The following is a 22,791-nucleotide window of genomic DNA, read 5'->3' as shown; positions in this document are numbered from 1 at the left end:
TTATTTAATTTTAATTTTGTTGTATGGGAGGTGTTAAAAATATTGTGTTTTGATTGATTGTGTCACTTCTGGCTATGACATACGAGAAGGTTAATAACTTTCAGGTTAATGAGGTTGGTTCTGGTTGGTCACAACAGATTGTCATTCTAAAAAGTGGATAGTGGGTTCCGGTGCTAAAAGGTTTGAGAACCACTGATGTATACTATACATTATACTATGAGTGTGTTTCTCAAACTGTGGGTCAGGACCCACTAGGTGGGTCACAAGCCAATTTCAGGTGGGTGGGTCCCCATTCATTTCAATATTTTATTTTTACTATATTAGACTTGATGACGCATGGCATGTGACTGCATTTGGGGAAGTGTTACAGACCTTTACTTTTAACAAGCTACTATGTATATTCTTTTAACAATGATAGTAAATGGGACTTGCTCCTGGGTATGTGTGGGTAGGATTGCAGCCTAGGATCGTAAAAAATTTTCCTGTTTGATGATGTCACTTCTGGTCATGACATCACTTCCGGTGGGTCCTGACAGATTCTCATTCTAAAAAGTGGGTCCTGGGGCTAAATGTAGGAGAACCACTGATGTATAGGACTGTGCTTCAAGATTGGGCCCCAGGCAGCTTGTAGAACAGCAAAGAAATGCAGTACTAGGAGACTTCTGCAGCATTGATAGTTGTAATGGCTGAGATGTTTCAAGCAATGCTTGAGTCAATAGGACTTTGCGTGCATCAATCATGTGTGGCTTATTCACTCTCTGTGCCTCTTGCCAGGGAGACATCATAAGGCAACAACGCTATGAACAGATGGGGAGATATCCTGTGGCCCTGAGGCAAGGAATTTCTGTCATTGCCTTTGCAGAGGCATGTTTGGACTGGGGTGCTCTGCAACTTCAGCAGCAGATAATGGGGCTTTTGATTCTTTTGAATCAATGTTCAGAGGAGAATCACTGGGATGACACAGGGTCTTAGACAGGGATATTCAAGCCCTCTCCCTCCCTAACCCAGGCAGGAGCTTTGTCTCCCCATCAGTGACCCTACCAAAACTTGAAGACAGTGTGGTGAGAAATTTTGCTCACATTTTAAAGGAAAACCCTTTCTTTTAAGGCAGGGGTGCCCAAACCCCAGCCTGGGGGCCACTTGCAACCCTTGGGGGCTCCCAATCCAGCTGCAGGGAGTCCCCAGTTTCCAATGAGCCTCTGGCCCTCCACAGACTTGCTAGAGCCCGTGCTGACCCAACACAACTGCTCTCAGTGTGAGGACGAGTGTTCGACCTCTCACCTGAGCTGTGGGACGAGGGTTCCCTCCACTATTTGCTGTTTCACGTCTGTGATGCAGCAGTGGCAGTGAAGGAAAAGTTGACCTTGCTTTGTGCAAGGCCTTTTAAAGGCTTTGAGCTACTGCAAGACCTTCATTCATTCATATAAGTTCCATCTCTAATATATTCATTGATGCAAATTTATCTTAAATGTAAATTAATTCTTTTTTTTCCCCTGGCCCCCGACACAGTGTCAGAGAGATGATGTGGCCCTCCTGCCAAAATGTTTGGACACCCCTGTTTTAAGGAAAAGAAATAAACCCAACTCCATCTGTATTTCACAAAAGAATGTAAGAACTTAAGGAAAAGCTGTACTGGATCAGACCAATGATTCATGATTAAGACAGGATCAGACCAATGATTATATGATTAAGATTCATTTAATCGAGTGACCTCCTTCCCACAATGCCTCAGAGAAGCCCACAAACAGGGCACGAAGGCAATAGTGATCTCTCACCAACTAGGATTCAAAGGCATACTGCTCCTAATCCTGGAGGTTCCATTTAGCCATTGAGAGACCTCTTTTCCACAAGTTTGTTTAATTCCCTCTCTTCAGTGCTGTATTGGGAGTAGGGAATGCTCTCTCTTGTCTGCCCTGAATCTACTGCCAATCTGACTTCATTGGATGACATCTCACAGGAAGTAAATGCCAAAAAAAAAAAATGGTATTGTTGTGATATTGCTGTGACACTATGAATTGCACTGAAGAGGGAGAACTGGCCAGAGGACTCCTCTATCCCTGACAGACAACTGTCCCAACCAACCTGCCCTTCCTTACTCAGATGCTATTTGGATATAATTGCAAAAGAATCTAGTCTGACTTGCCCAACAACTGACACCCAATGGACTGTCAAGAAAAGAAACTCAGCGGACATAAGCAGACCTGCCCACATTTGGAAAGCTATAAGGGACCTATGAACTCTTCCTCACTTGGAGCAACTGACTAGTCTGGAGCATCAGCAGTTCTGGCCTCCATCCCATTGGGCTCAGGCGGCTGAACTGCTTCTCTATGAGGGGGGGGGAAGGACAAGGGAGAATTCACTGCCCAGCTGGTCTTTGGGGACAAATACTTCAACCCGGAAGGAACCCAGAATATAGAGAAGGCTACTGTCTGGACCAAAATCCCTGGATATTTCATGGTTCCTGCTTCAAAGAACTTGGGCTGCGTTCGTGAGTACGTGGGAGATTGTACCATTTCAACTCCATTATTACATGTTGCTGCTTAAGACATGAAATCCTGAGGAAGGGAGAATTCGGAAGCAGGACAATGTCTTAGAAAGGACTGAAAGGTTACAGGAAGTGGTCTGCCTGCTTCTAGGATTTGAACTCGGAGGTCACTGGGCAATACCCTGGCCAACCCCAGCCACCATCTCCTATCTGCTTATGTGTATTGACAGAGAGAGAGAGAGGAGAATGACAGACAGGCAGACAGACTAGAAAAAGACCAGTTAAAACTTAAAACTAGGAACCCATTTTACAGGGTTAAAAATATTGGTTGCAGGGCTGAAAAGTCTAAAGACAACCATCCTTTACTCATGCCTTCTTGGTAGATGGTTGGCGCAGACAGAAAAGGGTCTCAAGACACTTTTCCGTTTTTGCTGCTTGTTAAACTATGCTGAAGTCTTTAGCACTGAAATGACTACGGTATACTTGTGAGCTTGAATCTAAAATTGTATGTAATCCATACGAGTGCAGTATAGAAGCAGCAGAAAAAAAAAATATAAAAGGGGGCACAAATGGGGCAAAGTGCATTTCTGGGGAGACAAGTTTTGTCCTACGTGTTACATCTCTGAAAGAGAGAGAGGCAGTGTATATTTTACATGAATGCTAAACTGAAGTCTACACAAAATTGATCTTCTTCTGTATTGACTGATAATGGCAAATGGTCTCAAGTCTATTGCAAGGAAACTTCCTTCAAATAAACTCAGGATCCAACAATGGAAGACAGGGGGGAGCTATTTGTTGGGGAGGGGATTGTTCCCCTTTCTATCCCCTACTGCTGCCTATGCTCAGAATTATCGCACAGAACCTCAGGTGCAGTTTTTTTTTGTTGCTGTTTTTTCTTTTCTTTTCTTTTTTTGGGAGGTGGGGGGAGTCCTCTGTCATTGAATCAGAAGGTTGTTAAAAGAAAACCTTTTCACAGCCAGTCATGGAACTCCAAAATCTGGCACTTGTAGTGATGGGAAAAGCCACTAGATGGGGCTTTTTGTGGCCATCTCCAAGCACCAGGCTAGCTTCTATGGCTTGTACCACTTTAGAATTCTTGGGGGGGGGGGACGGGACGGGGGGACAGCTTGCTACAATAGTCTGTTTAAAAAGGAAAAATTTCTCCCTGTGGTGAGGCAACCTGCTGGTTAGACTGCATGATTTTACATTAAGGGAAACTTTTTATGCAAGGGAGCATTCAGTCCATTTTGATTCAGTCCAAGAAGGTCTACACCAGGGGTGCCACACTCCTTTCATACAGAGTACCAAAGTTAGCATCAACTGTGCCTACTGCGGGCTGGGAGTGACATCATTAAGCAGAAGGTGACATCATCAAGCAGAAAGTGACATCATTAAGCAGAAGATGGCCAGAAATAAGCACTTTGTTCTCACCTAAAAACGCATTAGCTGCAAATGATAGAAGAGAAAATGTGCAAATCTTGCCCAGATTTTCAAGATATGAGAGAGCCCAATTATCGTGCTGGGAGAGCCCAATTATAACAGGGGCTGGATAAATTGCTTCCAGGGGATGCATTTGTCCCACGGGCCTTATGTTTGACACCCCTGGTCCACACCGTTGTACTCTTCTGAAACTCGCAGTTTGGCTCTCTATTAACTAGAACTGGATTAATCCATTTATAATCTTCTCTCTCTCTCTCTCTCTCTCTCTCTCTCTCTCTTTGTTGATTTTAAGTTGATGGCTTCCATCATCCTTCAGGTAGTTGGCAGCTTGGTGGCCTGGCTTTCGCTCTACAGAGGTTTCTGGTATCGGAACAAACACCGCAGCCCAGAATGGAGCTGCCGGCTGGTCACTCTGATGCATGGGCTGATTGTTACCCTCCTCTCTGGCTACATCGCTCTGATCGATGGGCCCTGGCCTTTGACTCATGCAGGTAAGTAGAGATGGTTCAGCCTTAGCAGGGTATCAGAGGTAGGTAGGTGAAAACTAGGTAGGTGAAAACTCAGAAAGCAGACAAGTTCTGAACCGTATTGCCGGTAGTTTGGGGAGAGGGAGACAGTTCTATACTCTTGCCAAGCTTATTGCCCTCCTCACTACTATAAGATGCAGTACAAAACAATGTGACGAAGCTGTAGATTTATGCAAGAGATCATGCAAATCTGCATGGTTTATAAAAGTTGCAGAATCTGGTTTTTTTTATGGCAGAATGTGGGCTTTTGTTGCCATTCATTTAGTACATTGATTTTCAAATGCCACAGTTACCCCACATTTCCTCCAAGGGCCTACATGAAGTTCCCACCTCCCCTTTTCCTTCTTACAACAATCCAGTGAGGTGGGGCAGGTTGAGAGGTAAGGACTGACTTGCAACTCCAGGCTGAGTCAGGATTTGAATATGTTGCTCTCTAGCTTGAGTCAACACACAATGTGGGGCAAACCAGGATATTGTCTGGAGAAAAGCTGCCCTCTGATGACATCTCAGCAATTTCCTATGGGTGGTTATGCATGACAGTTCCTAAGATGTTTGGGAGAAGGTCAGCTGTCATCTGAGATCTCCAGTTTCCGTTTGCTGATGGTTCAGTGATGGAAAAATGTTGACTCCTAAATACACACAGAGAGAACAATCCTGGGAGGGGAGAGGTAATAGCTGCTTTCTGGAGCCACGAGTATTTCTAGTCCGATTTAGGCATGTTAACAAGCTACAGCTTGGGGCCTCAAAAAATTTTTAGTACCTTGTCAGTGTGCCATGAGAAGAAAAGGGTTGAAAATCACTGGGCTAGAGAAGTGGTGGTGAACCTATGGCACGTGTGCCAGACTGGGCATGCAGCGCTGTCTCTGTTGGCACGCAGCGCTGAGCCAGGCAGCCTGGGGAGGGGTGCTGAAGCTGCGTGTCCCTTTAAAGGAAACAGAGGCTTTTTCCGAGTGTGTTGGGAGGGCGGGCTGCTTCCCTCCGACCCCTGCGCTCACTGCCCTCCTCTCCCTTCAACCCCACCTGCCCCACATTTGTTTCCGTTTTCAATTTTGCCCGTTCTGCAAGCTTGGATTGGAGTCTGCTCCTGTGCGTGTCTACTCAGAAGTAAGCCCCATTAGAATCGATGAGGCTTACTCCTAGGAAAGAGTGGCTGAGATTGCAGCCTTAGAGCCCACTTCTGCGGGTGGGGCTTTTTAAAAAAAAATATTTTCTTGTTTGAGAAAATGAGCGGTGGTAAGGACTTGCAGCCACCCCCTCCCTGACAATAGTTCTTTACCCAGCATGTAATTAGTCTGTGGAACTCTTTGCCACAGGAAGCAGTGATGACAACTTGCCTAGATGCCTTTAAGAAGGGATTGGACAAATTTCTAGAGGAAAAGTTCATTAAGGGTTACAAGTAATAGTGGGTAAAAGATGTTAATGTATGAGTTTTTTTTTCTAAACTATTTTTTTTGTATTGGCAACCTTCAGTCTCGAAAGACTATGGTATCGCGCTCTGAAAGGTGGTTCTGGCACAGCGTCTAGTGTGGCTGAAAAGGCCAATCCGGGAGTGACAATCCCTTGCAGGTCATCAGAGAAGCCAGGTGTCATTGTCCTAACGTTCCAGGTGCCCAGCTTTAGGGCAGTAGTTTTCTGTTTTCTGTTGCATGGTGCAGAGTTGTCGATCCGCTTGTCGGTTTTCACCCTAAACCCCACGCACCCCATGAGGTTAACGGACCGTGGCGAGGCAACACCTTACTGGCTGGGCACTGCCCAGCTTAAGGCGGGCGGTAGCTGCCCAATGAGATGCAATGATCTCTCCCACCGTCGGAAGCAGCCCCTGGCGTCATGCTCTACACCAATCGAGCAAAGACTTATAACCGTTAAACTGCTGCTTCCCATGTTGTGCCGACGCCGTATGGCGAAGTTGGAGTGTCCTCTCCAGTGCGCGAAGCCTGGGTAAAGTAGGTATGGAGGATAGGTTGTTACCCATGCAGCAAATCCCCCCTGTCCATGTCGCTCTTAATGGTCCAATGGAAAGGCAGAGGCCAATACGGTTGGTTCCAGCGGCATCGCAGGAGTTGCCAGAAATATTCAGGTTAAATTGCCGTGTTGGCACTTTGTGATAAATAAGTGGGTTTTGGGTTGCAGTTTGGGCACTCGGCCTCTAAAAGGTTAGCCATCACTGGGCTAGAGCATTCCCCCCCCCCATGAAATGCTGCCTAAAACCCTACGAGGCATAACGGAAAGTCATTGTGGCACGTCGGACTAAGGACAAGGAAGCCCAGGTTCAAATCCCCACCCACCAATGAAACTTGCTGGCTGGCCTTGGGTCCATCACGCTCTCTCAACCTATCCAACCTCACAGGGCTGTTGTGAAGATAAAAAAGGGGAAACCGCATACGTATGCCTCTCTGAGCTGCCCAAGGTTCAGTGGGTTTGGAATGCAAAAAATACACATTGTGCCACCTTGCTAAAGATTACCACCCACACTGGTCTTGGCCCCTTTTCAGGGCTTCACCTCTGTCTCCCCTTTGCAGACCCCCCCTCCTGCCAGCCTGACATGTCAATCTGCCTTGCAGTGTCCTCGGAAGCCCTCTTGCATTTAGTTTGACTGCTGATCGCCACTGGGATTAGGGCTTTAACCGCTTCACGAGGCACCTGTTGTCCAAGAATTCCTTGGAGCAATGCCTCCATCTAAGCTATTTGGCCAAGTGCCATCAGAGCCACCAACACTATTCACAGATCCCTTTCATCACTTGCATCCAGTAGCAGGAGGAGGGCAGGGTGAAAGAGGCACTGCTCAGGGGCACAGAATGGTCACCGGGACTCATGTGCTCTCAACACATTTGAATTATGGGTTGCTTTCCTTCTAGGGTGCAATAATTGGGCATGCTTTCAAGGCAGAAGATTAAAAGCCAGAGATCAGGGCATTTAGAGTCTTGGTGAAGGCAGCTGGCCAAGGCAGAGTGGCATAACTGCGGGTTCTCACTGTGCCTACAGCCTAGAATAGTAAAGTGCACCCAGCCATAGAACACCGAAAAAATCAGGGCATCTGATCATGGAACAATTTTGCATAAACCATTTCTAAACAGGAGCTGTCTATGGAGCAAGAGCATATCTATTGCAGCACCTGGAGCCTTCTAAGGTCCACAACCATTCCCAGTGTCACATCCTAGAGTAGTGGTTCTCAAACCTTTAAGCACTGGGACCCATGTTTTACAATGACAATCTGTTGAGACCCACTGGAAGTGATGTCATTAACTTGGAAGTGATGCCGTGGCCAGAAGTGACATCATCAACTGGAAAAATTTTTAACACCCCCATCTGAAAATCAAAACAATTCAATTATGTAAGTAAGAGCACAAGCCTAACCAGGTCTACTTAGAAGTAAGTCATATTTTGTTCAATGGGGCTTACTCTCAGGAAAGTGTGGTTAGAATTGCAGCCTAAGTAAAAGTTTAAATAAGTATAAGTTTAAAAATTTATTTAAAATAATGAAGAACCCTCCTAAGCAGTTGCTGATCTGTTTAAAAAAAATTTCCCCAAATCCCAAAGCCTGTAATCCTATCCACACTTACCTGGGTACATATCTGTAACATTTCCCCATAGTACACATGCCATGGTAGAATCAAGTCTAACATATTAAAAATAAAATACACATTGAAATGAATGGGGGCCCACCTGAAATTGGTTCACGACCCACCTAGTGGGTCCCGACCCAAGGTTTGAGAAACACTGTCCTAGATCATGTGAGGGGTTCATTTCAAGCTCTGGCATCTCCTGCATTTGCCCCTCCATCAAGCTCTGATGAATTTAAGAAAGGATTCATCAGAATCGTGGAGGACTGTCAGTGGCTTATAATAATAATAATAATATACAGTATTTATATACCGCCTTTCTTGGTCTTTATTCAAGACTTTATTCAAGGCGGTTTACACAGGCAGGCTTATTAAATCCACGCAGGGATTTTTACAAATTGAAAGAAGGTTCTCTCTTTCAAGAACCACCACATTCAAGATGTTACACTCCGATCTGGTTTAACATTCTGGCCTCCATCCTCCCACGCTCAGAGCAGATGGAACAGCTCAGCTGCAGCTTGCCAGCTGCTTCAAGGTCGCACGGTGCCGGTGGCCTCGAACTGGCGACCTTGTGGATGTTAATCTTCAGGCAAATGGAGGCTCTACCCTCTAGACCAGACCTCCTGCCTCCGGCTTATAATGTCTAAATCAGGTTGGTTGGCAACCTTCAGTCTTGAAAGACTATGGTATAAGCCTACAGCACTCGGTATTCCCAGGCGGTCTCCCATCCAAGTACTAACCAGGCCTGACCCTGCTTAGCTTCCGAGATCAGACGAGATCAGGCATGTGCAGGGTAAGGGGTGTCAAACATAAGGCCCATGGACCGGATGCAGCCCATGGAAGCTCTTTATTCGGCCCTTGGGCTCTCCCAACACAACCACCAGTTGCTCTCAAGCTGCTGAACTGTCCGCAGGTGTCACTGCTGGAAGGGCAGCGGGTGTGATTTTTGGGCTCTCCCATATCTTAAAAATATGATCAAGATTTGTGTATTTTCTGTCACTTGCAGTTAATGAGGAAAAAAAAAGGCTTATTTCTGATCATGACCTCCATAACGACATCACTTCCAGCCCTCTGCAAGCATCATGCTATTCAGTCCACTGTATGAAAGGTGTTTGACACCCCTGACCTAAATGGAGCCTCCAGATTGCTGGGGAGGGTGATTTGCCTCCATGCCCTGCTTGTTTATACTACCTGACCTCTGGAGGAGTTCAAATGGGGAGGGGGGTCTTTGCCAGTTCTGTTCCTGCATGCTGAGCTGCAGAGCCTCTCCACCTGGCTGGTTAGTGTCAATTCTTGGAGAACCCATTTGACCTTTGCTCTTCCTTCCAGGTGACCCAAACACGACCCTCCAAGCCTGGTTGATGTGCCTGACACTGGGATACTTCATCTTTGACCTGAGCTGGTGCATCTATTTCAACAGCGAAGGAATCCTGATGCTCCTTCACCATTTTCTGAGCATCTGCGGCACGGTCATCGTGCTGGCGCTGGGTCGGTCCGCCACCGAAGTCAATGCTGTCATCTTTGTGAGTGAGATTACCAACCCGCTGCTGCAGCTGCGCTGGTTTTTGCGGCACATGGGGTGCTATCACAGCTTCATGGGGGACGTGGTGGATTATCTCTTCATCGCCCTCTTCCTGGCCCTGCGGATTGTGGGAGGGGCATGGATCATGCACTCGGTGGTGACGTCATCCCAGACAATCTTGGTGCTGAAGGGGGGAGTCTTGGCTATGTACCTCGTGTCCTTGGGATTCCTGCTGAACATTGTCAGTTTTGCCAGGAGGAAAACACTCAAGAAATATTGCACTTGGAAGAGTAAAAGACCTGGGGTGGAGGTCCCCAAAAGCAATGGACACCTGCCTGCACGCTAACATCAGATGGGATATTGCAACCAACCTTGCAACAAGTCAACAGCAGTTCTGGCCAACGGAACTCATGCGGGGGAAGAATTTCTTCAGAAGCAGCAGGCTACTTGGAGGGAAAGGCCTAAACCAAGGTTGAACATTCACCTGGAAAGTAGCAAAGGCAAAACCAGAAACGTTTGCAGCTTGCAGGCCCAACAAAGGAGCAGGTGAACGGTGGCCCCCTCTAGCCCAAATGCTGTCCCAGTGACTGCAAGGAAGGAGTCAAGATGGATGGGGGTCAGGCAATGGATGGCCTTCCCAGAGGCCAGGTTCAGAGAGACACTACACACAATGGCTAGAGCAGAGATTCTGGTCTGTTGACCAAGCAAGGTTGCAAAGTCAGGTATTTCTCTTTGGCCTGGCCAGTCTAGAAGTCTCTTTCCCAACTCCTTGTCACTGAGGCCAATCAAATGCAGCTCCACTCTTGGACTTGAAGAGGGAGCAACTCCAAGTGAGGTGAGGAGCATTGAACCTTGAGGTTCAAAGGCTAAATCCAATTATACGGGCACTAGGTACAGCAAGAGTAACCTCCTAGCGATGTAAGGTATACAAACTTCCCATGTCCTGCTGCAAAATGGGCTTCTGCATTTCAGAGGAAAGCAGTTCAGCTATCACAAGTGGCTCCCCCCAGTGGCATAGCTAGGGGGGAACAAAGCAAATGGAATGCCTCTGTTTTGCTCCCACCTCCCGGAATGGCCCGAAAGGGGAGTGGGAGGGGCTCCTTGCAGAACTTACTGCTTTGCACCCCCTCTAGCTGCACCACTGGCTCCCCCCTTTTTTTCCTTCTTGTGTTGGCACAGAATGGATGAAAGCTACTAATTACCTTCTAAGGATGTCAAGGCACTTCACAGCCCTGATCTCCAGAATCCCAGTGACTCTTTTCAGACAGAATGAACAAAAGGTGGCTGACGGCCCTGTCCACTTTAGCACGTGTCATCTTCACATCGCCGCCTCCATGTGCTGAATCTGTCATACAGAACTCTCTCCCCTCTGCTCAGGGGGATCATTGCTGCTAATCTTGCTCTAGTAAGAAAGCTGCTCTTGATCTCTCGGGGCGGCCTCTCTCCAACAGATTTTGCTACACCGCCCGCCCGCCGTTCAGATTTTCAGTGTGGCTGCAAAGCCCCCCTGTCTCTTCACAAGGGATGGCCACAGGTTAGAGCTTCCCAGGGATATGGCAAGGGGGCAAGCCCTGGGCAAAGAGAGAACAAAGAAGACGAGGCTGCGAAGTCGAAGAGTTGTTATAGGTTGCTGCCCCATAGAATCCTAAAATATGAACTATGTAATAGTGCAAACGTTTGGGCTGGCAGCCAACACCAGTTCATCTAAATGTAGCGTGGCTCATATCATGCATCTCTTGCAATGTATACCATGTTTATGTATCTATTTGTATTCCCTTCCAACATTCCTCAGTTTATTAAGCTCAGGGCATGTGACAAACCAAAACTCATGAAACATGCAATAGTATTTATAGTGGCTGCTACTCTGAGCCTTTATTATTTAAAAGCAGCGCAATCCTCTGCACATCTCCCCAGAAGCAAGTCCCATTCTGTTCCATGAGGCTTGCTTCCAGATCAGTGTGTCTAGGACTGCAGCCTTAGCCTAGTGTTATCTACACTGCATGGCAGCCACTGTCCAGATTTTCATTGCCTAGGACTTTCTGCATATAAAACATAAAGGCCTTGCTGGAACAGGCCAAGGGCCCAGCTAGTCCAGCTTCCTGCATTTCACAGCAGCCCACCAGATGTCTCAGGGAGCACACAAGACCACAACAGACCTGCATCCTATTGCCACTGCTTTGCACCTGGTCTTCTGAGCCAGCCTACTTCTAAAACCAGGAGGTTACACATACCCGTCATGGCTTGTAACCTGTGGTGGACTCCATCAATCTGTCCAATTTTCTTTGAAAGGAATCTAGGCCAGACGCCATCACTACATCATGTGGTAAGGAGTTTCATGAACTAATTACACGCAGGGCAAAGAAATATTTTCTTTTGCCTGTTCTAACTCTCCCAATACTCAATTTTTGTGGCTGTCCCCTGATGCTCTACAAATGAGCTGCAGCTCTTCCCCATAACAAGGGCCTTTCTCCCAAAAAGGGAGTGAAAGGTGTATACAGCATCACTCCCCTGTTTAAAAAGCAATCTCCCTGAAAATAGAAATGTAGCACAGATGGGAATTAGTCAAACCAGAACATTTTTCCTGAGAGTGTTTCATCCAATGTTTTCTTTTTTCCTCCTCTATGCAAAATAACACTAAATTTCTTAGGGTCAAGTAGGGTCAACAGGAGACCTCAAAAGTTATGCAGGAGAGTATGGTCAGGAAGTAATCATCCAATCTGACTCACAGTGTAAACATTGCTGATTGTCCTGGAGAAAGCAGGTCTACAGGCAAACATATAATAAGAAAATTGCCCTTTAATAACAGGTGATGCGCACATGACACTTCACAAAGGGCCCAAATGAGCTGTTTAATCTCCCGGCAAGATGCTTTGGCCCGGTCCTTCCATGCAAGGGTCTCTTCCACTCCAATCAGCTCATGTCCTCTTTCCTCAAGAGGAGACTCGGGACAGATCAAGGCCGACAACCTGTTTGTCCCGTTCTCAGCATTGCCTCAGTTTCACTACTGTTTATGGTGGCTGCTGGTGTCCAGTTCCAGCTGCCATGTATCAACAGGATGAAACCAGTGTGCACGCACAAATAGAATAAGTCAACATGCCTGTTGCTGTCACAAATGGGAGACGCATGGACCACAGGTTCAAGAGGCGCTTGCAAAACAAACGACGCATGACGATGCCAGCCAATGAGCCAAGCCACACCTGTTGCTCATGTTCAACCCTACTAGAAATACAAACGGCTTGGTCCCTGGGGAATGGAGATAGAGCTGGAGCTGGACCAACCATAAGACAAGTAGGCAGCTTGGGACACCCCTGAACCCCACAGCCACACAAGCAAAGAAGTGTAGGTTGCTCTAATGTGAGATGCGCCTCAAAGGTCCAGTCAGCCACAGGGCAGATCTGTGGCATATGAGGGCAAACTGACACACAGCTGAGCTACATGACTCAGGCAGCAGGATGATTTAGGGAGGGGCACAATGGCTTAACCAGAACCTGTGTGCCATTCCCTGGAAGAAGTATCAGTGCAAAGCTGTGGCAGTGATGCACTTTGAAAGCACATTCTCTGAGATGGGATTGTTTTTCCGGAAGTGTGACATTGCTGATGTGCCTGAGATACCAGGATAATGTGGTGCTTTAGCTTGACATGAGTCAAGGACACAGCTGGAATGAGAAAAACACTGGGCAGGATAGGACTCACCCACCTGCAGGAAGCATTCCTTAGCGTACGAAAAACTCTCTTATCAGATGGTTGAAAACTTGAGAGCAGCTTTGATTTCATAGGGGCTCTCTGTCCCTCAGTGATCTGTAAGGAATCGTAGCCAATTTCGCAGGCCCCTGAGAGATACAGGAAGGGGGACTAGATGGGCCTTTGGCCTGATCCAGTGGGGCTCTTCTGCTCTTATGTAATGTTAAAATTAATGTTTTAATGCCTTGCTTGAAATTTTTACCTGTTTGTGATACTTTGTACTTTATTATAAAGCTTTGTCAACCACCTTGGACATTTGCCCAATATTTAAATTTTTTAAATAAATAAATAAATAATAAATACATATAGATACAACTGCCAATTACATATACATATACACACACATATGGCTGCTGGAGTGTGTTCTGTTGTGAGGTGGTGCATACAGCTGGCACAGCAGATGCCCTGTTCAAAGAGGAATTTGAGAGGATGAGGAATGCCTCTTCTCAGATAGTATCAGAAGAGGCATTTCCTTTTGGATGCGAGGGGGGTGCTTCCTTTCCAATAGTCCTGGGAGAGGCACATCCTGGGCGTGTGAAAGAAGGGGAGGGGGCGTGTTTAGGGTCACCTTGGCAAAGGTGTTCATTAGCCAAGAAGAAACAGTCCTAATAAGAACCTGGGCTGCCAAGAAACCTGTTTTTTTCCCTCCCACTGGAAAGATTCTCCATCACCCAAAGGGTTCCCGCCTGCAACAGGCCTGGGTTAAGATGAGCAGCCCTGCTTAGGGTGCAGGCACTTCACCGAGAGCCCCTGCTGACCTCAGCAGACTCCTCTGCGCGCAATGCAGGCCTGAGACCCACACACTCCTCCTTCCCCTCCCCCCTTGATCTGTATTGATCAGACCCCCCCCAGTCCAGTGGTATAGCTAGAGACCCACACACTCCCCCTCCCCCCTTGATCTGTATTGATCAGACCGACCCCCCCCCAGTCCAGTGGTATAGCTAGAGACCCACACACTCCTCCTTCCCCTCCTCTCTTGCTCTGTATCGATCAGATCTCCCCCAGTCCAGTGGTCTAGCTAGAGGGGGTGCAAACGGCTAGGTTCTGCAGGGAGCCTCACTGCGGTGTGCAAGCGACCCCTCCTCTTTGGAGCCATTCTGGGAGGGGGAACCTCTCCAGCCCGGTGGCATAGCCGGAGGGGGGCAAAGCGCTGTGTTTTGCAGGGAGCCTCACCATGGCTTGCAAGCGGCCCCTCCAGTTTGGAGCCATTGTGGGCGGCGGGGGGGGGGAGGAATCTTCCAGCACAGTGGCTGGAGGGGGGGCTCCTCCGTTTTGCTCCCCCCAGCCAGAATGGCTCCGAAGGGGAGGCTCCGCTTGCACGCCGGGACGAAGCTCCCTGCAAAACCCAGTGCTTCGCCCCCCCAGCTACGCCTCTGCCCCCTCCTCGGAGGGAACGTGCAGGGCGACCCCCGCCTGGCTCTGCCTCCCTCCAGCCCTCGGAGCTATAAAAAGCCTCTTCCCTCCGCCTTCTCCGCTGCGGTCGGTCCTCCCGCCAGCAGGTGACCCTCCGCGGGCTCCTCGCCGCCTCCTGCCCGCCCGAGCTCGCTGGTCCTGGGGACGGAGAGGCGCAGGAGCCGCGGCCCGGCCGCCAGCCAGCCAGCCAGCCCCTCTCCAAGGTAACCTCTCCAAGCGGCGCGCCGGGCTGGAGCGCCTTGCGCGCAAGGGGGACGCCCAGCCCAAGCCGGGGGCGCAGGACGGCGGCGGCGGCGGGGGGCACCCAGCTGGTGGGGGTGGGGGGCAGCTCCACTGTGCGCCCCTCCTGCTTGGCAGGGAGCAGGGCTCACGGCTGGAGCACCAGGAGGGACCTCGCGCTTCTCCAAGGGCTGAGAGCCCCATCCTAGGCATGTCTACTCAGGAGCAGGTCACTATAGTCAGTGGGGCTTACTCCCAGTGATAGGATTATAATCCTATAAGAGATAGGACCGCAGCCCGAGGGCCTGATCCTGTCCAGCTTTCCAGCCCTGGTGCAGCTGCAATGCAGCCTTGTGGAGGCCTCCATCACTATCCTCCCACCACAGGAGGCAGTGCACACCCCATTGGCAGGGCTGGAAAGCTGGTGAGGCTTTGACCCCGAGTCCCGCTACAGGAGCTTGGTTTCAGGGCCAGGGCTGAGTCCTGGAACCAGCACTCAGTCCTGCGGCACAAACTGGTGGGCATCTCGGAGCACGTGCAGAGCGCCTCTGGCTCATTTGGGCAGAACTGCCACAAACCTCCACAGGTGTCTGACTGCTGGAGTTAAGTCCAGGCAGAAGGTGTGGCTCAAATTCTTTACCCAGCGTGTCATGAGTCTGTGAAACTCCTTGCCACCGGATGTGGTTATGATGCCTGACCTGGATGCCATTGAAAGGGGATTGGACAGATTTCTAGAAGAAAAGTTCACCAAGCCATGTTGGGCATATGCAGCCTCCTGGTTTTAGGCTACCTTAGAGTGCCATGTGGAAGGGAGTGGCAACAGGATGCAGGTCTCTTGTTGTCTTGTGTGCTCCCTGAGGGCCAAATCCTATCCAATTTGCCAGTGCTGGTGCAGCCGTGCCATTGGGGTGTGCGCTGCATCTTTGGGTGGGGCAGCAGTCAAAGAGGCCTCCTCGAGGTATGGGAACATTTGTTCTCTTACCTTGGGGCTGTATTGCGGCTGCACCGGTGCTGGAAAGTTGGATAGGATTGGGCCCTGAGCCATCTGGTGGGCTGCTGCAAGATGCAGTAAGTTGGACTAGATGGGCCTTTGGCCTGATCCAACAGGACTCTTATGCTCTTATGACCCAGGCCGCAGGAGCTCTGCTTTCTCACCCTTCAGATGTTCCTACTTTGCAAAAGTTTCTTCCAGGCTCAGTCCTCCTCATCTACCGTTTAAATGGTCCTTGAGCTGGAAAAAGAAAGTAGAAAGCCCCTGCAGGCAATACTGGACCAGAACCAGGGTCTGATTCACTGTGGGCCCAACCCTATCCAACTTTCCAGCGCCAATGCAGCCCCAAGGTAATATCCTCAAGGTAATATTCCCTTACCTCAAGGAGACCTCTGACTGCCTCCTCCTCCCCCCCCCCAATATCGCAGGATGCCATGAATGCCCCGCTGCATCAGTGCTGGACAGCTGGATAGGATTGGGTCCTGAATCAGCTTCAGAGGCATTTATATAAGGGGCCTAAATCTTTAGTCGGTTCCTCTAGAAAGCAACCAAGTGCGAAAGAATCCAAAAGAATTAAACAATAAAGCAAAACAACTTGAGTGCTGCTTTCCATGTCTTGGAGGGAGGAGAAGCAGAGACTCTCGCTACAGCTGGAGTGAAAGGGCAGGCCGGGAGTCGGAACAAGGGAATGGCAGCTGAAGTGCCCAGGGGGCCTACCTGCCTGCCTGGGTTTTATTGTCTGGCCCGTCATAGTATCCTCTTGGGTGGGTGCCAGGAGAGTGCAAAGCTAGAAAAAAGTGCTGGCCAAGTTACCTTTGCTAATAGTGTCATTAAATGCAATAAGAATAATTGTGGATTTGCTGACATGGCACATGGCTTGTGTGTGTGTGTCCGCGCATACGGATGCACATGACTGCTTATGTTGTTGTTTTTTTCTGGCACCTCACTCCCTAGCACCTGCTTATCCTCTGGGACGATTCCAGGTAAGTTATAATTCTACAGGGGTAGGTGGTTCAGAGGAAATCTCCCCCCCCCCAACTCTGCCTTGTGCTCTGGTCCCAATCTAGATCAGGTTGTTACAGAAAAGCTGCCCAGGGCTTTAGTCCTCCCACCCCTCTCATCAAGAGGTCATGAAGTGGTCCTGCTTCTGCAGGGTCTGGGCTGTTTTCTACCCTGCAGATGCCAAGGTGTATTTTGGGTGCTCGATCACCTGTTGCAAGGGTAATTCCTATTTTCTGGTTCATCTAGAACAGACAAGAGTAACTCAAGAGTAACTCAAGGAAGCCAATAGTCCACAGAATGGTGTGTGTTTTCCTTCCAGCTCAGTAAGAGCACAGCCAATGAACACTTTTGTGAGTACCACCATGTGTAGTCGCTGCGTGCAGGAGTGGGCAGCTTGTCCCACAGTTGGGGTGTTGCCATGCACCCTCCTTGCCCAACCTGTGCCTCTCTGGAAGGATCAGGCAGCTGCCCACTGGTGCACATACCACACCACCCATCTCCACTTCCAGAGAAGTCAGGCCAAGCAGGGCAATGCCTTGTGGTTGCCATAGCCGTTGGAGCAAGCATTGCCCTCCATACTGGGAAATATCCCTGGTGCCACTAGAAGCAATGGATGAAAGAACTGCAAGCGCCAGCCCCTATTTGTATCTAGAAGTGTTTGAGGGTCTGATAAGGCTGACCATAAGAACATAAGAAGAGTCCTGCTGGTTCAGGCCAAGGGCCCATCTCGTCCAGCTTCCTTTATCTCACAATGGCCCACCAGATAACTCAGGGAACACACAAGACAGCAAGATACCTACATCCTGTTGCTGCTTCCTTGCATCTGGCATGCAGATATAGCCTGCTTCAAGAACCAGGAAGTATACCCATCATGGCTTGTACCCTGTGATGGAATTTCCCCCCATAAATCTATTCAATCCCCTTTTAAAGGCATCTAGGCCAGACACCATAACCATATCCTGTGGCAAGTCGGTCCACAGACTAATTGCACACTGGTTACCAGAATATTTTCTTTTGTCTGTTTTGACTCTCCCAGCACTCAATTTTAGTGGATGTTCCCTGGTTCTGGTGTTGAAAAGAACATCCCTCCCTCCATCCCCTGCAAAATTTAGGCCTCCAAATGAAGGTCAGGATTTAATGTGCATTTATCTTCATTCTCCTCTCTGCTCTGTCACAGGATGGGAGCCTCCATGGTCCTCCGGGTAGCCTGTAGCCTGATTGGCTGGTTCTCCCTCTATACCTGGTCTTGCCATCGGAACAAAAACCGCACCTATGAGTGGAGCTGCCGGCTGGTCACTCTGACACATGGAGTCCTTGCTACTTGCCTCTCTGGCTACATCGGCTTCATTGATGGCCCATGGCCTATGTCTTACCCAGGTATGTATCGACTGATTCTGGACTATGGGGCTGGAATTCGGAGTCCATTGGTTGAGAGGGTTGTGGCTCTTTGGACCAGAATACAGGTTGACCCACCTTTTGGCTTCCATTTCAGGGTCGCCCAACACCACTCTCCAGGTCCATGCACTGTGTATGAGTCTGGGCTACTTCCTCTTTGATTTGGGCTGGTGTGTCTACTTCCAGGCAGAAGGGGCGCTGATGCTGGCTCATCATACTGTCAGCATCCTGGGGATCACTGTATCTCTGGCCCTGGGCGAGTCGGCTGCAGAAGTCAATGCCGTCATCTTTGGCAGCGAGATCACCAATCCCCTCCTGCAGGCTCGCTGGTTCCTCCGGGAGAAGGGGCTCTACCACAGCTTAGCTGGGGACGTGGTGGATTTCTTCTTCATTGTGCTGTTCACCGGGGTGCGGATTGGGGTCGGGGCCTGGCTGATGTACTGCGTGTTGATGTCGCCCAAGCCTATTTTGTTCATCAAGGTTGGGGGCGTCATCATGTATGCCGTTTCTTGGGTGTTCATGGTGAGCATCTGCCGGTTTGCCCGGAGGAAAAGCATGAAGAAATACCATGCTTGGAGGAGCCGGCGGAGTGGGGAGATGAACTCAAATGCCAATGGATACCTGAAGACTCATTGACCCCAACCGCAAGCTGGGTCTGCGTTCACGGTTTGGCAGTAACAGGCGCCCAAGGCCTGGCTCCACAAAGCCATATTGGAGAGGCGCTAGAGGATAGTGTTGGATTAGGGCAGAGGACACCCAGGTCCGCAGTCCTACTCGATCATGGAGCTCATGGGAAGACCTTGGGCCTGCCATTTTCTCTTGGCCTCATCTACCTCATGGGGTTGTTGTGAGAGTAAAATGGGATATAACTTTTATGTACACTACCCTAATGTTCTTGGAGAAAGGGTGGGATACAAATGTGATAGGTAGATTTAACTCATGTGGCCAAGTGAGACAGGTGTTATCCCTGGGATAGCTGCAATGTGATCTACATGTCCAGATGAGAGGTGGGAGGGAGGTGGCCATGTTCTGAGGATGTAGAATGGGTTGGATCATTTCAAGCTGCAGGGGAAGATTTTTAAATATTCCTTTTGACAACCAAAGAAAAGACTGCCTTGCAAGTAGAAAAGTTGCAGCTTGGGCTAGAATCTCACTCCTGACAAGCTAGCATTTTACTTGCAGGGTGCCTTTTATGGGGTGGAGTGGAGCATTGAACAGTGTCACTCCCTAACTGCACTCTGACGTGATACAGTCTATTTTACCACCTCATTCCGGTGCCGGTGCAGACCAGGCCTCCTGGGACATAGGTGAAATGACACTGAAGACGCATTGATGCACATTCAAAACTACTGGGATACAATGTGTGGCAGGACAAAGCAAACAAAAGAGAAAAGGCTGGTTTAGCAAAACTGAGTCTGTTCTTCTGAGAGCCCTCAGAATGGAATGGCCTGTTGATTTTCAACCAGTGTGCCGTGGCTGTTTGGAGCACAGTGGTTAAAATTTGCTGAAAGAACTCTTCTGGGTTCTGCAACATTTTTTTTCTAGGGCACCTATCTGTAGTGACGAAGAGCCCGTGGAGGGAAGAGAGATAGACAATTCATTACTACAGACAGTTGCCCTAGAAAAAGAGCTGAGGAACCTGGAGGAGTTTCCTGGAAATGACATTGCAAGAGGCAAAGACCACAGAGAAGACCATAGAGGTCAGTGTGAAAATCACTGGCATAGCTACTGCCTTCTCCAGCTGCCATAACCCCCGGAGGTACAATACTCAACAGAGCCAAATGTTGGCATTGTTTGTCCATATGCCCTACACATCCTGTTAATTTCCAGTTAAGCTGAAGTGAACCCTTGAATGGGGTGAACTTGGACGTGTGGGGGGGGGGGGAAGACCCACAAAGAATTACAACTCAAGTGTGACTCAGTCCTCAAAATTACTATGGTTAATTGAACTGTTGGCAACCTTCAGTCTCAAAAGACTATGGTATCGCGCTCTGAAATGTGGTTCTGGAACAGCATCTAGTGTGGCTGAAAAGGCCAATTCGGGAGTGACATTCCCTTCCACACTGGGAGCAAGTGCAGTCTGTCCCTGGTCTGTTTCCCTGGCTATGGGCCTTCCTTCTTTGCCTCTTTGCCTCAGACTGTTGGCCAAGTGTCTCTTCAAACTGGGAAAGGCTGTGCTGCACAGCCTGCCTCCAAGCGGGCCGCTCAGAGGCCAGGGTTTCCCACCTATTGAGGTCCACTCCTAAGGCCTTCAGATCCCTCTTGCAGATGTCCTTGTATCGCAGCTGTGGTCTACCTTATGGCACATACTTATATGCTGCTTTTCACTAAAAACAAAGTGGTTTACATAGCACAATAAATGAAGAAGATGGTGCTGTGTCCCCGAGGGGCTCGCTGTCCCCAAAAAGACGCCGAAGAGGCACCAGAAATCTCCATCAAAAACTAGACAATGGTGGGTCTTGGCTGCCAGTCTGAAAGCACCTCTTCCTTTTTTCTTTTCTTTTTTTTAAGTACTGTCTCAAACAGCCCTTAGAATTCAGGTGTGGTAGTCGTTCAAGGTGGTTTTTATTTGTGGATGGTGTCTGTTGATATTTAAGCTTTGTTTCTAATATTCTCAAGTGTTAACAGTCAGAGGATCACATTGGTGTTTGGGCACTGATGGGGAGAAAAGGTGGTTGGGCGGGGGCATGCTGGCTCCCTGTGCCCAGATCCCCTTGTTTGGCACTAACATTGGCTTCACTTTGGAGTGGCTCTGGGTCAAAGCCCTGCAAGGCCCCCACCCTGGCACACTCCCCCATGCTCTGGGATGCCCATGCACAGGCCAGTGGCCCTGAACTGGGCAGCAGATGGACTCATGTCCTTCAGACTGCCACCCGCAACAATAGCAGTGGCAGCAAAGTGGAGGCTTGTTTTGCCCCACTGCCCAGATCTCAGCATTCCTGCCTGGGCACCGTCAGCGGTAGTCAACTGAGAAAGTACTCCACTTATGGCTGGCAGCATGATGGTGGGTTCCTGCCTGTCTGCTGCTGCTACCTTCTTGTGAGTCTCTCCGTTGGGTCCTGAGTGGCTTATTGGACAACAGTGGGAAGTAGCTATGTCCACAGGCAGTAAGCAACTCCATCAACCGTGGTAGGAGGTGGCAGCAGTGGAGCCCTATATCACCCTATACGGCTGTAAACCACATACCCCACCTGTCTGGCCTTTCTAAGGTCTGTTGGCCACTACAGACACTGAGCATGTCCTGTGCCAACATGTGTTTGAACAGCATTCCTAGCAGGGCTGGAGCAGGAGGTCATAGACACAGGCCACTGACTTCTGCCCACTTACCTGAGGCTGCCCCATTAAAAACAGTGGGACAGACTTCTGAGTCAGTATGCATAGATTTGCACTTAGAATCAAGCTATGTGTTCTAGGAGGTGTGTGCTTAGAGCTTGCTCACCTCTAGTAGTAGTAGGCAACCTTCAGTCTCAAAAGACTATGGTATCGCACTCTGAAATGTGGTTCTGGAACAGCGTCTGGTGTGGCTGAAAAGGCCAATTCGGGAGTGACAATCCCTTCCACACTGGGAGCAAGTGCAGTCTGTCCCTGGTCTGGCTACAGTAACTAGAAGCTGGTGTGGTCCTTAACTCATGTGAGATGTGGTCCTGATTTGGCTTGGAGGGCCTCTGTAGCTGTCGAGGAATATAAGGGGACTAAAAATAATATTGGGATCTGAGTGCAAAGCCTAATAGCCTAAATTCAGAAGATTCTAAAGATCAGAAGTGGAGCTGTGGGCTCTGTATGGTGTGGGATGTTGCCTTTGGTTAGCATTTTGGAACTAACCACTGCTTGTGGCAAGCTATGGTTTGTTCTCTCCCTCCATACCCAGGGGTTTCTGATTGCGTAGCTTGGCTCTTGCTGACCCACAAAGGTTCCAGAGATGGGAAAGGAAGGCTGAGCCACTTCTAAAGGGATGGGAAAAATCCAAAAGTGTTTGGTGTCAGTATCTGTAAGGGCTAACCCATGGTGTCTTGATCAAGTGTCCGCAGGGAACCATGGGGTTGGCGTTTAGATACTGTGTTTTGAATTACTGTGTAATAATTATTTAATTTTCCACCAGTGATGGGTGCAGCAGCTTTGTATTATATTTTATAAAAATAAAAGAGATTTTATGTACGTGAGGAATGTTCTAGTGTGTCTTTTTTTTCTCTGCCTCAGTGGCCTGCATGTAAGAGAAGTTCTGGAAGCAATTCTAGTCCACTGTTCTGTGAGTTGTTTCTATCCAGAGGAGGAGTGTAAGAAGAGCCCCATGGGCCAGCTAAAGGTCCATCTACCCGAGCAGCCTGATTCCCACAATGATCAATCAGATGCCTCCAGGTAGCCCAAAGCAGACCATAAAGGCAAGATCCTTCCTGTGAGAGATCAGCAATTTGCACAAGGTAAGCCACTTGTACTTGCTATTTTAAAGCTATAAGAGGTCTGAAACCCTTAGCAAATTACCTGGAGATCTGCCAGCC

General features: G+C 48.9%; 2 protein-coding genes and 1 pseudogene across 2 annotated transcripts; 2 read left to right on the top strand and 1 right to left on the bottom strand.

Moving 5' to 3' along the window:
• The first annotated feature begins 4,220 nt into the window (after positions 1-4,220).
• On the top strand, positions 4,221-9,880 carry LOC136662488 (TLC domain-containing protein 5-like). Its single transcript, XM_066639708.1, has 2 exons — positions 4,221-4,416; positions 9,342-9,880. Exons 1-2 carry the CDS (start codon positions 4,221-4,223, stop codon positions 9,878-9,880), a joined length of 735 nt encoding a protein of 244 aa, XP_066495805.1.
• On the bottom strand, positions 8,704-8,820 carry LOC136662861 (5S ribosomal RNA; annotated as a pseudogene).
• Positions 9,881-14,834: 4,954 nt separating the features above from the next.
• On the top strand, positions 14,835-22,449 carry LOC136662293 (TLC domain-containing protein 5-like). Its single transcript, XM_066639456.1, has 3 exons — positions 14,835-14,891; positions 18,078-18,277; positions 18,393-22,449. Exons 2-3 carry the CDS (start codon positions 18,079-18,081, stop codon positions 18,929-18,931), a joined length of 738 nt encoding a protein of 245 aa, XP_066495553.1. The 5' UTR covers positions 14,835-14,891; position 18,078; the 3' UTR covers positions 18,932-22,449.
• The last annotated feature ends 342 nt before the right edge of the window (positions 22,450-22,791 follow it).

The sequence above is a fragment of the Tiliqua scincoides genome, chromosome 11 (assembly GCF_035046505.1).
Source record: "Tiliqua scincoides isolate rTilSci1 chromosome 11, rTilSci1.hap2, whole genome shotgun sequence".
In the NCBI taxonomy this organism is placed as follows: domain Eukaryota; kingdom Metazoa; phylum Chordata; class Lepidosauria; order Squamata; family Scincidae; genus Tiliqua; species Tiliqua scincoides.
The sequence above is the reverse complement of the archived record's forward strand: the minus strand, read 5'-3'. Positions and strand labels throughout refer to the sequence as shown.

Coding starts and splice junctions, on each gene's coding strand:
- LOC136662488 (XM_066639708.1), top strand. CDS start 4,221: ATGGCTTCCATCATCCTTCAGGTAGTTGGCAGCTTGGTGGCCTGGCTT. Junction 4,417..9,341: donor CTGGCCTTTGACTCATGCAG/GTAAGTAGAGAT, acceptor TCTTCCTTCCAG/GTGACCCAAACACGACCCTC.
- LOC136662293 (XM_066639456.1), top strand. CDS start 18,079: ATGGGAGCCTCCATGGTCCTCCGGGTAGCCTGTAGCCTGATTGGCTGG. Junction 18,278..18,392: donor ATGGCCTATGTCTTACCCAG/GTATGTATCGAC, acceptor CTTCCATTTCAG/GGTCGCCCAACACCACTCTC.